At 31.1% G+C, this 14,208-nt stretch overlaps 2 protein-coding genes across 3 annotated transcripts; both read left to right on the forward strand.

Annotated features, from left to right (window-relative positions):
* Nucleotides 1-2,412: 2,412 nt before the first annotated feature.
* LOC136217746 (outer envelope pore protein 16-4, chloroplastic) lies at nucleotides 2,413-5,730 on the forward strand. Its single transcript, XM_066004395.1, has 7 exons — nucleotides 2,413-2,571; nucleotides 2,655-2,706; nucleotides 2,777-2,808; nucleotides 2,921-2,954; nucleotides 3,594-3,661; nucleotides 4,940-5,112; nucleotides 5,439-5,730. The coding sequence occupies exons 1-6, from the start codon at nucleotides 2,503-2,505 to the stop codon at nucleotides 5,072-5,074; spliced, it is 390 nt and encodes a 129-aa protein (XP_065860467.1). The 5' UTR covers nucleotides 2,413-2,502; the 3' UTR covers nucleotides 5,075-5,112; nucleotides 5,439-5,730.
* Nucleotides 5,731-7,891: 2,161 nt separating this feature from the next.
* Nucleotides 7,892-13,434, forward strand: LOC136217745 (caffeoylshikimate esterase). Of its 2 annotated transcripts, XM_066004393.1 has the most exons (8): nucleotides 7,894-8,128; nucleotides 8,214-8,307; nucleotides 8,394-8,426; nucleotides 11,004-11,150; nucleotides 11,688-11,818; nucleotides 11,904-12,041; nucleotides 12,137-12,235; nucleotides 12,864-13,434. In XM_066004393.1, the coding sequence occupies exons 1-8, from the start codon at nucleotides 8,108-8,110 to the stop codon at nucleotides 13,209-13,211; spliced, it is 1,011 nt and encodes a 336-aa protein (XP_065860465.1). In that variant the 5' UTR covers nucleotides 7,894-8,107; the 3' UTR covers nucleotides 13,212-13,434. The 2 variants fall into 2 exon arrangements, with proteins under 2 accessions (XP_065860466.1, XP_065860465.1); XM_066004394.1 differs by lacking the exon at nucleotides 11,004-11,150 and having other exon boundaries at nucleotides 7,892-8,128.
* Nucleotides 13,435-14,208: the final 774 nt, after the last annotated feature.

Genomic DNA, 14,208 nt, shown 5'->3' on the forward strand with positions numbered 1-14,208 from the left:
TAGGATCTTCCACTACTCCAATGTTGCTGAAATTCTTATGACATGTTCTCCACCATTTGAGCCCACTTCAAAATATGGGTTGAAGTTGGTTCAAACTATTCAAAAATAATAATTCTAAACATACATATTTTTCTCAATCTTGTGTACATTTTTTAGTAAAATGTCTGCTTATCCTTTAAGACCACTCTGTTTTGACTTCATAAATAATTCCTGAACTCATTAAGACCTAAAAACCAAGATTCCATTATAATTCAGCAAAATTCCCAGGATTTGTACTCCAAAAGATTAGTTTTTCAAAAAAAAAAAAAATGTGATTCTAGAAAATAAACTTTTAAAAATTGACACATTCAATTCTCCAACTCTTAAAAATATTTTTACAAATGCTGATTTATCTTTTATGATTTTTAGGAGTATAAATACATTTGTTTATAAAAAAACAAGGATATTACTCAATTTAAAAATGTTTATGAATAATAAAGATTTAAATGAAAAAGGATTCAATTTATCATCATTATTGTTACTATTTTCTCTCTTTTTCTTTTTTACATACTCCATTTTTCTTTTTGTAATTTTAATGTTACACCCCAACAAATAAGCCTTCTTTTAGCTGTAAATATTTCAAATTAATTTGCAGATAAAAGAAGTCATCTTTTAATGTGTATACTATTTTTTTTATAAAAGATTTTTCGACCCTCAAAGAGCAAGTTCGAGCAAACTTTCGTATAGATAAGATTTTCCTTTCTCTGTTTTTCTTCTTCTACTGGAGAACTTCTTTAGATTAGTGGAAAAACACAAGAAGAGATATTAGAAACCACATGTAATGATTATGGCAAAAGTTTTGGATTAAGTGGGTTTTTGTATTTAGTTGCTTCGATTTGTAATGGAAATTTTGGAATGTTCTCATATAAAAATGAGCTAAGTCCAATTTTGGTTATTGAGCTCTTAACCTACAAAATTTTTGGAAAATCTTCGATTTTGATTTTGGGAATTTTAGATTAGAAAAATGAAATTGACTTTATCGGTGAAAATAAAAAGAGATGTGGTTAGATGTTCGTATGCATTTTTCATAAATAAGATGTATCATATGGTGACAGAGGTGAGAGAGATGAAGATGGTGATGATATGTTACTTAGAGGTTGGGTAAGTGTAAAAATAAAAATAAAATAAATAGAATGACAAAAATACTCATTCAGTATTTGACCATAAATTGCCTTATCAGTATTTTCTAACGGTATTAGTAATCTGGATTGTCTTTACTAATAGAATTAATCTTGATGTATCTGTTTGTCAAGTTGTAAAACACGAGACTGCGTTTAAAAATGACCGACATCATATGGTTTATTTTTGTATTTTTTCCTAGTCTTTTCACATTTTCACATGTTAAGAGCAACAATTCTTTATAATAACAGTTACTAACTAAAAGCAAGCAACTTATTGCAGCAGCTAACAAACAACCATTGCCAACTAAATGCTTGACTAAATATGTCTTAAATTGAGAAATTTAATTAACCATTTTAGAGAATGAGGTATTTCAACAGAATGTCATACTCCCTCAAATATTTAACTAATCTTTCTCACTAGCAATTTTTTTTTTTTATCACTTTTTTATATCTCTCATTTTTAATTTTTTTATTTACTAGTTAAATCTTGTTTTTGTTACTTAATTTCAGTATCAATTAGTTCATTCAATAATTTATTATTAATTATTATACTTATAATTATTTATTATTATTAGAACCATTATTATTTTTATAAGTTTTTTATTTTAATTATTATTATTTTTAAATGAATATATTATTATTTTAGTTTTAGCACAATTTAGTTCAATTCAGTTTTGTTCAGTAAAAAAGAAAGTTAAATTATAATAAATTGTAAAAAAGAACTGAGCTTGTAAGAGCAACAATAGTGGTTATAACACACTAAGTTACAAAATAATGCCACCTAATCACAAAACACAACCATAGAAAACACACCATATATACTTTGTCACTTCAAGATTTTATAAAAAAAAATTATAATAAAAAAATACAAAATATAAACATATTATATATATATGTCGGTGCAAAGAAAAAGTGAAAAAAATAAATTAAGTTGCCACAATTGGGGATTGCATTGTACGCGCCAATTGTGGCAATTTAATAGACTGCCAACTCAACTCCCTTCATACATTAGCCTATTTCAAATTAAATTGTGTGTTACCACTGCAAGCAACTCTCTCTATTTTGCAACTCCAATAACACATCAACTCTAATGGTTGGGTGTTACAAGCAACAAGCTTGTAACACCCAGTAGAGATGCTCTAAGAGCAACAAAGAAAGTTAAATTGTAACCAAAAGTTAAATTGTAACCAACAACAACAAAAAAAAAAAAAAAAAAAATTACTCTGATCTCCGGAAAAACTGGAGTAGATTGGCGCCTTGACCCAAAATAAAAACAGCATCGTTTTGAATTGATTTGCTTTCAATTTTCCTAATAACCTATGCACGGAGAGCCAAAAGTGAGATGGAAGATCTCGAGGGCATCACTCCTTGCTCTTCCCTCGCCGTTCACTCCGCCATTCAATTAGGAGCGGTAACGAAGAAAACACGAATTTGAATCCGTAGTAGAACTATCATTGTATTTCTATACTGAAAGATACATTGTCTGTGTTTCAGGCAGGTGGGATCTGGGGGTCCTGTTTTGGTCCACATCAAGCCCGTCAAATAGGTAATCCCTTGACGCCGTGGGCTAAAATTGATATTTCACCCATCGCTTACAACTCTGTCTTCATTTTCAGGCCTGACTGGTACCGCTCATGCTTGCTTTGTGGTACGAATTGCAGTTAAACTTTATGGAACATCTGATGTTTCTAGAATTCTTACTTTGCCTGTCTTAGATATGCACTTTGATTTTTATGGTTTTCATTTAATTTCATTTGCAGGCGAAATCAATCGGCAAATTCAGCTTTCAGTGTGGTAATTGATGGAAAGTTCTCATTAAGTTCGGCTGTTTCGGTTGTGATTATAAGTAGCTTTAGTACTAAATCTGATACTATATTTATGCACAGTGCTTTTATTATGCTTGCTATTAATGTGGTTTAATGGAGTTACTGGTTTCATTAGAAGGCTTCTACTCGTTTTGGAGAATATGATCAAGGTTTTAACCATAACATGTTGGTACCGTAGAATATTAGTAGCATCTTACATATTCAGATTATCTAAATCAGTAACTTAATATCTTAGAACAAGCTGCTGGAAAAGGATGATTGAGGTGATTATGGAACTAATGGAGTTGGTCAAGTTTTCAGGAAGTAGAAATTGCATATTCATACACCTTAGCAGTCCTGTAATGGCATAACTATGTTCTGCATTTTTATAATTTATCTTTGCTGAAGTTTTTTGTTACCATACATTTCACTATTTTTAAGTAGGATATATCTGGTTGTCTCTTTCATGTTTATTATATTTGTTTCTTCTACGGGTTCTTGCTTCTTATTACTATACTGCAGTCTTCCTCCTAATGAATATGTGATGTTTGTTTGAATGTCTGATGTTTTGTGGTTTTAACTTGTTTTAGTTTTTAATTGTCTGCATGTATTTACCCTTATTCTTCAGGACTTGTTGGTGGAGTTTGTGCTCTTACACGTTGTGGAGTTCAAAGATACAGGAGAAAGAATGATTGGGTTTGTTATATATTTTCTTTTGCTGCTTATTTAGGTTATCAGAGAGTCAAGCTTGTGCACTGAACAATCTTCATTTGAGTTGTTGAACTGCCTGATTGCTTATATATGCATCAAAACTGTTGAAAAACCCTCCATATTTTATTGGATATAAGCTTTGATTCAGGAATAGAGGAAAAGACAGAATAAATAAACTTAAAACTTCAATGTTCTTATGAATACAAGACAGGGCAGTTTTGAATGTTGTGCCACATATATTGTGGCAGAAAATCAGTCTTGTTAAACTTGTTTTTTCAAACTCGGTGCAATTTGCATTACTTCTCTCGCTCAACTTTCATAAATGACATGAAAAATGGATTTTTGAAGTTGTTATTGCTATGTTGGGAAGCAAATTTGAATGTAATTGTTTTCTCCTGGAAAATTTAAAATTCTTTTAATAGGTTGAGTGACAATGACATATGACCATTAGTTTGGAGTCTTTACTGTATGAATCATTCATGATTAGATGAGCATAAATGCATTACATGATTTGATTATTGTAGTGCTTTCGTCTCTTGCACCCTCACTTGATTGCATATTTGTGACTGAAATCATTATGTATTTGTCCTCTATACATAAGACTGAGTGGATTTTTCTTGGTTCTTTAATTTAACAGAACAATAATAAAGGAGCAAATTTATCAGGAAGGCTATGTGTCAGGATTAGGATTTCTGACACTAAGATTAGGGCAGAAAAGATCTTAGGAGAAGAGAAGAATAGAGAAAGAAGAGAGAAGGTTAGAGAGAGATTGAGATAAACAGAGAAAAGAGAGAATAGAGAGAGTTTAGAAGAAAGAAATAAAGATTTCGTTAATCAATTTGCATAATGAATTAGTACAGGCTCATTCTCTTAAATAGGAAAAAAGGAAAAGAAAAGTAGAGCTAGCCTCCTAAATTCATGGTCCTAATAATTCTAACTTACCTTAAATCATCCTATTCATTCTAACATACCTTAAATAAGAATAGGAATATAACCTACCTTAAATAAGAATAGGAAATATAGCAATTCACTCTAAATAGGCCTAATAACTGCTGATGTGGCAGCAATCATGATTTCCCACAGCTGTAAACATTCCTAAATAACATCTATTAAAGCTAAATACCACTTAATGTAAAAACAATTAACCACCTAATAATACCTAAATAATCCCTATCTATAATCATGACACTATGGCCTCTTGGATGTAGTCTGAAGATTCATTACGAAATAATTTAATATCTTCAATGCTCTTTCTTCTTGTAGGTGAATGCTTTCATTGGGGGTGCTGTTGCAGGGGCAGTTATCGCTTCAGGGACAAGAAATTGGAGGCAGATGGTTGGGGTGGCTGGTCTGGTTGCTGTCTGCAGCGCTGCTGCCGATTATTCTAAAACATTTTGAAGTATCTGTTGCAGAAAGCCAGCTACGGAGAGGCAAAGGTGATGTTCCGTTTTGTGCATGAGATACTACAATTACAATTGTTGTTCACTTCATGCTTCCTGGTTGATTTTTCCATGTTTCTATGATTTTTTCCTTCTGTTATTGTTTCCAATGCCATCTACAATTCAACTTACTTGCATGAAATATCTTATAATATGTTTATTCGTTTTTCTCAAACCTCGCCTTCCCTTACAGTTTAAGACATTTGGAAATGTCCGCATATTTTTCATAAATTTTCATCATGATTATATATATCTACAATTAATGTATCTGCTTTGCCTGTTTGTATATTGTTATCTCAAGGCTTGTCTGTTCTTTGTCACAGAGTTTATAGAAGATCTTTGTTTGTTTGCCTGCCGCCTGAAGCAAGTCAGTACCATAAAATGGTTCTTCAAGAGATCTATAGGGGGTGGATAATGACCATTATTTTGTTCCGTGCCATAACTAGCACTTCCAGTCATGCTTTCTGGTTTCATAAACTTGTAAAGCATTCTCCCTGTTTAATTTGCGCTAGTTAGACACTAGTTCTTCTTTTGTGCTTTCAATGATCATTGGCGCCTTAGTGAACCTTGTTGATATTTTGAGTCATCATTCAGTTTCAGTCCACTTTTCAGCTCTATGGAGTTTGCTGGTTTTGTCCAAGCATGAAATCTTGTTAGCATTGAACTGCTGCTCTGCATTTTCAACTAACACTGTGGAAAAACAAAATTTTGGTCGAAGTAGATATTTCTCTGTGAGTTTCAAACATTTTGTTGGTTGATGTTAGTTAGATAATTTATCTCGATGGTTCAATCATGTTCAGCAATCAGCAGGTGTATGATTAGTGTTATGGGCTTGCAGATACCTGATTCATTCAGGAGTGCTGATTCATTTATACTGACAGCTACTATATTCAGTAAGTATTCATGTCTCCATCCTTAAGACCAGTTTCTGCTTGCCTGTTGCTTTGTCTTTCTGAATATATATCTTGAAATGTATTCAATTGATTTGTTACGAATAGCAAATGCATGTTGAACTATTATTCAAAACTATCAATTTCTTAACTCCACCATCATTATCGTAGCAATGTTTGGCACAGTATCTACTAAATTGGCACTTACAAATTAAATAGTATAATTCGTTTGAAAAGGATAGATGAGAGCTTTTAGTGGGTTTCAGATTTATGAATCCCTGAGAATTGGTTCGCCACAAAATGACCGCTTTAAGGGTAAGTGAATTTCTTGAAAGGAAAAAATGTTTCTAGTCACTCAAGTGAGATTTCGAGTTTGATTATTAAAACGTGCAGTGGGTTACTTGAATGAAAAAAAGTTTCTAGTTGTTTAAGTTAGTTGGGATGTTTGATAAGTTTGAACATGCGGTTAAGAAAAAGTAAAGTTACTGGGGATGATTGTTCCACCTCAAAAGGGTCATATAAATTGTACACATAAAAGTACCTAAAAGAAATATGAATTGAACATCTATGATTGACTCCGAAATAGGTTTGTGAATTCCAAGGAATGGTGGTGGTGTTGCAATGAATGGAAGGGTGTGAGTGAGTGAGCGAGTGAATAAATGCGATATAAATGGACCCAACAAAGGATTGGGTATTTGTAACAAAATTGAGTTTGGTCTCCACCAAACTGCAATTGCTCAGAGTTCCAATCTCAAAACATTTCACATGTCCCGCTGTGGATTTATTATTGTTTTTTGTTCTTCCAATAGTAATATTTTATCCTAAGATAGCGACTTGTCTTTCAGTTCTATTCAGTTAAATCAGCAAAAATAAAATATTGTACTTTCTTTAATGGAAATGGAAAAACTATGTAACCATCGGTCACTTCTTTTTCAGCGATTTCAAATTTCAAAACTCTCAAGTCCAGTTTATTCTTTCTTTTTTTTTTTTCTAGAAAAATTGACATTAATGTTTTTCTGAAGATTTATAATTGAAGTGACTCCAGGTCTTTAACAACAACAACTCAAGTCAACTTGAATGAGTGGAGTCTTAAATATTTGTACAAATTATTTTTATTAAATTTGAAATGAATTGTTAAACTATTTATTAAATAAGGTTTTCTTGGTGAGACATAAAAGTAAAAAAGTTTTAATAAGTCATCTGGAAGCATTTGGGCCGAGGGCCCAATTGGTGCCTAAGTGAGGCCTCGTGGGTCATCTCCAATCCCACAAATGTTAAGTAACAATCTTAGCAGTCCCAAATTGTACAGTTAATCAAGGCTCAAGGGTAACATGGATTTATTACCTCTAACCAAAATCTATAAAAGAGGTCGGGTGACACCCTTCTAAAAAGAGCTTTTCGATCCCTCTCTATTATTTGCTCTTCTATTGCAGATTCTACCTCTAACTTAATCGTTAAAGTGTTTCCTCTTCTATTGCACATTCTATCTCTCTAAAGTGTTTTCAGAAACCGTTTTTAGTATAGGCCAACTGAAATCAACAGGCTTAGAACTGTTCGGTCTCAACAGCTTATCAATTAGTAATAAAAATTTCAATTGTTTAATACTAGTATTTCACCTTTTATCACTACATGAACCTATTATTAGGTTATTGGAAAATGAAGATTACATACGTAGCAATCAAGAAAAGAAAGATTGTAAACACATTAAAAAAATAATATATTGGAATTCTAATACAATATTAATATTATTCCGTCCAAAATTCTTATAATAAAACTAATTGGCTAACGTGGCACGTGCATAACATAATGCAATATACTTCATCAAACATGGGGTATCATATCCCCGTCCTTATTTATATACGAAAGTATGAACTCCTCAAACACCTCCTAAAAGAAAAAGAAATCTGATCGTAATCCTTTAAAGTCCCGCTTTCCACTTTTTCCCCCGTATTTTCTCTCATTGCTGTCACGGTTTCTAGATCTCTCCCTTTTCGAAAACCCCTCCCCTCATTCGCCCCTCTCTCATTCTCAAATACGCATTTAAAATCTCCGTCTGGAAGATTCATAACCGCTTCGAGTTCTAAATTTCCTTCGGATGACAGATGGAGTTTCAGTATCATGAGGTCAGATTTCTTAATTTTCAGCTGCTTCGTTTAATTTTCTTCTCACATTTATAATTACTGTTTTGTCGATTTTTTCTGCGATTAGGAATACATAAAAAATTCAAGAGGAGTGAAGCTATTTACTTGCAGATGGTTGCCTGCTTCGTCTTCTCCAAAAGCTCTGGTGTTTCTCTGCCATGGTAAACTCTCTCCTCTCTGTAGTCTGTACTTTGTGGCCGGGTCGGTTTGGTGTAATTGTTTTTATATTCATTAAATGGGTTGGCAGGTTATGGCATGGAGTGCAGTGGCTACATGAAAGGTAATAAATTCTCTTTAATGTCTTTCTTCACCATTTCTCTATATTTCTTCATACTTTCTCTATGGTTTTTGAGCTACACTTAAACGTCGTCGTTTTCACCTTCTTTTTCCATATTCTAGCGGATATTCATCAATTTGTTCCTTGTACGTATTTGAATTTGAAGATTTGCAATTAGATCATTATCATCGGATAGAGCTATCTGATAATGATAATCTTTTGATAATTATTTGATCCATAAAAGTTGACTGGATAATTTTAGTTCACACAAAGCAAAATTTCAATGTTTTAAGTAGAATCAATTATTGGCCATGTTTCAAGTCGTTAGCTGATAGCGGATTACATTAGCGGATTACTAGTCATTTTGTTTAAAATGATAAATAAGGATGAACTAATCTTAAAAACTCTTAAGATCAGCTGTTTTTTAAATTAGTTTTTTAGATACAATAATTTCTTTTAAACATCTCTTTATCAAACACTATTAGAGAAAGTGGATAAATCTCTAATTTTATAAAAAAAAAAAAAAAAAAACTCTTTACCAAACTAGACTATTTTATTATGGGATTACCAAACACCACTATTAAAGAGTTGACTTAAAAAGTGGTTAAATCCGTAATTTTATCCAAAAAAACTCTTTATCAAACAGGATCATTATCTCATAATTTTCTCAAAAAAAAAAAAAAAAAATTTATCGGATAATCTATATAAATAACATAAAAATAATAATAACGTCAAACAGATTTTATTAATTATTGTATCGGAAATTAACAGCCTAGATTTATTAACCAATAATTTTCTTACTTGTGAAAATATGAACAGCTATTTTTTCTTGATTTTCAAAGGTAGATATATATGGAAGAAACTGAATCATTTATATATATTGGAAATAGGAAGTTTTGACTGATAGTAGTATTTAATTTAATAAATAGTGTACGTCACCTAATTAATTAATTAGGTCAATTGAAGCTTTACCATGTATTCTAACAAGGATATGAAATCTGATTGTTATTATTAATTAAGCAGAAAGAAACATATTATCTGGACCTACAAAAAGGGTCCATTAAATTATTTGAATATAGAAGAAAAAACATCCTAGAATAGAACAAAATAATTATGGAATCTTTTATAATTATTAGGGTAGTTTCCTATTTTTCCACTTAAAAAAATGTATCTTTATTTATTTATTTGAGAGTTAGTAACTCTTAATTTTTTCATGTCATATTAATGAATTTAGAATTTAACTAGAAGGTTAAAAAGTTCAAGTGATTTTATGATGTGGTATTATATGGTATCAGAGCTTCTTTGACCAAATGTCAAATTCTGACAACTTGATTTATTGATTAGATCGCAGGATATGGTAGTATAAGCCTGTAAGCTTAGTTGGCATTTGTATGTCTGGTGTATCAGATATTAATATGAATTGAGGTTTTAACTGTTAGTTTAAACTTTTAGTTGAGTTGGTTCCATAACAATAATCATTTAAATACGATTTAAAAACACAACACTATATAGAATTTACCTATGAAAAAATATATTCGTATTTACTCCGTAATCTATTATTTTATGACATTCACACCCGATTTATCAAAATAGTTGTGTTTACCGTGCCTTTTATTTTGTGCTATTAATACTGACATATGTGGGCAACCAATATTCATATTTAGTCAGTTTTAGATGGAAATTAACGCTTATATTATAAAAGGAGCTGTTAAATGTTTGTATTTGATGATTGTTAAATGTTGCTAATATGCTGAGATGCCTCAATTTTATATAATAGTTTACACCCGAAAATCACTTATTTTTCCATTTTCACCATTTTAGATAAGATCAATTCTTTTCCACCAGATTATCTATAACTTGATTTAACAGGACAGGTCTTGTTACGCGTTAATTTTCGTCTACAAATGCATACGTCAAAGATAAAATGTGCAGCACATACAAACAATATACTTTTCTATTATTCAGCCCATATTCTGTTAATTCTTATCCTCTTTGATCTTTATATACTTTTTTTTTTTTTTTTTTTGAGGGAGATCTTTATATACTGAGGACAATGCAATGCCCATTCTTATCTCTAATCTATTGCATCATATTTATTTATTTTTCTTTTTTTATTCTTCTTGGATAATGTGTGAACTTTGCTCCATAATTTGACTTGGACTTATTCACACCATCATATATAATGTTCTGATGTTTCCCATATTGTCGGTTTATTCTATATTCAAAGAATTTTCTGTTTTCATTTTTTTTAATTGAATTATGGGTACATTATGTCATGTAACATTAAATTAATTTAGAAAATATTAAACTTAAATAAACTCATTTCTTACACCTGATAAGTCTGACCTTAAATAAATAAAAACTTTTGGTTACCTAATTTGGGTATGTTTGGCAACCAGCAATTCCTTGAGGCTTAGAAAACCATCTGGAAATTTCCAGTTCTATAGTAACAGATGGGGCTGATGACCTAAAATAGAAATAAGAGAAATAAATAATTACACCTGTTTCCTGTACATGTACTCAATTGATTTAATACAGCTAATTAACCCAATTTAATTTTTTTTAAATTAATTTGAACAGAATGTGGAATGAGACTAGCAAGTGCCAAGTATGCTGTGTTTGGAATTGACTATGAAGGCCATGGACGATCCTCTGGTTCTCGTTGTTATATCAAGAGATTTGAAAATATTGTCAACGATTGCAATGAGTTTTTCAAGTCAGTTTGTGGTATGCTCTACTAATTTCAAATTAATTTTTAAACTTAATATTGATTAGATTAGGCCAAAAAAAAAAAAAAATCATGCGTGTGATTATTCCGATTTTGGTAGATTGAGGTCCTTGTTCTTTTATTTCACGTATTAAATCTTTGGTCATTTATTTTTTAGTCATATTAAGTCATTTCTAGCTAAATTAGTTAGCCATGGACCTTTAATTCACTTAAAAAAAACATTACTTATTTCATTTATGTCACAAATTGCATGGGGCTAAGTGACAAAAAAAGGACAACTTGAGGAGGCCAAGGAGATATTAAGCCTAAAAAAACCAAAAACTTAATGTTAATTCTGTTCAAAACTTACTGATTTAAGAAAAAAATAAAAGACAAGGACTTAATGTATTGAAACGAAAGATTAGATATTCCATGTATCAAAAATAGGAATGATCAAAGCCCTCGTGATGCCTTTTCACATTAGATTATTAAAGTATTTTATAGCCATGATAAATTGCTAATTGAAGTGAGATTTTTAATGGGGTTTTTTTTGACAGTGGAGAAAAATTACAAAGATAAAGGAAGATTCTTGTATGGAGAATCAATGGGTGGAGCAGTGGCTTTATTACTACACAAGAAAGAACCTTCTGTTTATAATGGTGCTGTTCTTGTTGCACCCATGTGCAAGGTAATTAATATAAATAGCAGCAGAGTAAATTTTAATTAATTTCAAATAAATTGTGATTGATTTTTGTGGCATATAATTGTGGTAGATATCAGAGAAGTTGAAACCACATCGAGTGGTTGTAAATATATTGACTAGTTTTGAAGAGATTATCCCAAAATGGAAGATAGTCCCTACTAAAGATGTCATTGACTCTGCTTTTAAGGATCCTATTAAACGTGAAGAGGTAACCTAACCTCATTTGTATATTATATTCTTTTAATGTAAATGTGAAAGTTAAACCGTAAAATAAAAGAAAACTTGTTTTGTTATGATGTGCAGATAAGGAATAACAAGCTGATATATCAAGACAAACCCAGGCTCAAAACGGCTCTGGAGATGCTCAGAACTAGCATCAGCCTTGAACAGAGTTTAAACCAGGTTCATACTTATCCTCTGTCTTTGATGACATGTGCATAGGTAGAATGAAGATAATGATTAAGGGTATAAATGAGCCGAACTCAAACCTAGATAGGCTCGATATTGGTTTGTTAGTATCTCAACTTGAGTTTTGACCGAATCCGATCGAGCTTTTAAGTAGCATGGGAGGAAAAAAAATAGGTTTATAAAATACTCCACACGAGTTTAAAATATTTTTAAAAAACAATCAAATGTTATGTCCGAAATTCAAGAATAGTAGATATTAAAATATTTTGTTCTTTATCAAAACCTAATTTTCTAGTTAAAAGCGCAAATATCAAAGTTTTTTTTTCTTTTGGTGTCATTTGGGTTAAATTTGTGAATTGTGATTAAACTAATAATAATTAAGAATTTTTTTAAAACAAAGAAATATATATATATATATATAGTAATTAAAAAATAATAGAGTATATGTTCACGAGTTTTAGCCGAACATACAGAAGCTTGGACTTAATCTCTTTCGTGTTTAAGCCGATCCCGAACTCGAGCTGAACTCTATGAAATCGAGCGAACTCGAATAGTTTGCGAATTACCAAGAATCATTAATATCTTGCGGAAATTATAATTGTAACATTGGTGAAATTTGCAGGTGAGATTACCATTTCTGGTGTTGCATGGAGATGCAGATATAGTAACAGATCCAGAAATAAGCAAAGCACTGTATGAGAAAGCAGGAAGTGAGGACAAAACCATGAAATTATACAGAGGAATGTGGCATGGATTGACAGCAGGAGAGACTGAAGCTAATGTTGATATTGTGTTTAAAGATATAGTAACTTGGCTCGACAACCACACACGTAATTTAGTGCCTGAGCCCATTATTGAACCTTTGGACAATGGCGTTGAGGAGGTTCATGAATGGCCCAAAACAAAAGAATCCCATCGAAGTTATCTTTGTGGTTTCAAGGAACCTCCAACTCTCCACTCTTCTATGTAATTAATTCTTATTCTCTAGTTAATGAATGTTGAACAATGAAAGGGGAGAGAGAATTAGGTGGATGGAGTTAAATAATTTTACTTTATCAGTATGTTGGTTGCACATAGGTTAAAGGTTTTAAGTTTTATAAGATTCTAGGGATAAATGCCAAAAATAACTTTTAAGGTTACGACACATGACGATTTTTATTTTCATTAATAAAATTGTTTTTTTTTGACCAAAATTGCAACTTCTAGCAATTCTCAAGCCAAGTAGGCATTACATTAAAAAAAACTATCGTTAGCATTGAAATAGGCTCGTCTTGTCACTAAATGTGCGGTCTTGTTAAGGAAAAACAAAGCATAATTTAAAACCTGAGTGTGAGTTGATGATAGCCATGCAATCCTGTATAATTGGGTGTGAGTTGATGATAGCCCCGCAATCCTGTATAATTGAATCAAACTTCGTAAAGTCATGTCGATGTGAATTAATTGCTTCAACGATTAATTTGGCGTCTGATTCAAATACAACTTGTGAGTCAAATTAGTTTTCCTTCAAAAACAGTGACTTAGGTGATATATATATAATGTAAAATTGGTTCCTTTTAATCTTCATTTTAGGATCCTAATAAACATAGATCAAACGGTGAATGACCAAATATTGCATGTTCATTAAGGTCCATGTAATCAAAACCGCGATAAAATATATGTAAGGATCAATTCAAACTCCATTCATTTAACTTTAATAAATAGCATTAAAACCAATATAACTGGAAAAAAATTATAACACATTTAATTTTTTGTTGTAATAATTAACACAATATTTAAACTTTTAAACTACTATATAAACCAAATAAAATTTAAAAAGAAATGCATGCTTATTTCAATTTTATAGATTTATCAAAGATTTTAGAAAGCAAAAGAAAAAAAATTTGAGAAGAACTAGAATTTGATTGAAAAAACATCGCCACAAAGTGTAGTAAATATTTTAAAATTGCAAGATTATATAAAAAAAATAT

Source organism: Euphorbia lathyris, chromosome 2, assembly GCF_963576675.1.
Source record: "Euphorbia lathyris chromosome 2, ddEupLath1.1, whole genome shotgun sequence".
NCBI lineage: Eukaryota > Viridiplantae > Streptophyta > Magnoliopsida > Malpighiales > Euphorbiaceae > Euphorbia > Euphorbia lathyris.

Excerpts from the sequence above, each read along its gene's own strand:
- LOC136217746 (XM_066004395.1), top strand. The coding sequence starts at position 2,503 with ATGGAAGATCTCGAGGGCATCACTCCTTGCTCTTCCCTCGCCGTTCAC. Across the intron at positions 2,707-2,776 it reads ACATCAAGCCCGTCAAATAG|GCCTGACTGGTACCGCTCAT; the intron begins GTAATCCCTTGA and ends CTTCATTTTCAG. Across the intron at positions 2,809-2,920 it reads CCGCTCATGCTTGCTTTGTG|GCGAAATCAATCGGCAAATT; the intron begins GTACGAATTGCA and ends TTTCATTTGCAG.
- LOC136217745 (XM_066004393.1), top strand. The coding sequence starts at position 8,108 with ATGGAGTTTCAGTATCATGAG. Across the intron at positions 8,129-8,213 it reads TGGAGTTTCAGTATCATGAG|GAATACATAAAAAATTCAAG; the intron begins GTCAGATTTCTT and ends TTCTGCGATTAG. Across the intron at positions 11,819-11,903 it reads TTGTTGCACCCATGTGCAAG|ATATCAGAGAAGTTGAAACC; the intron begins GTAATTAATATA and ends TAATTGTGGTAG.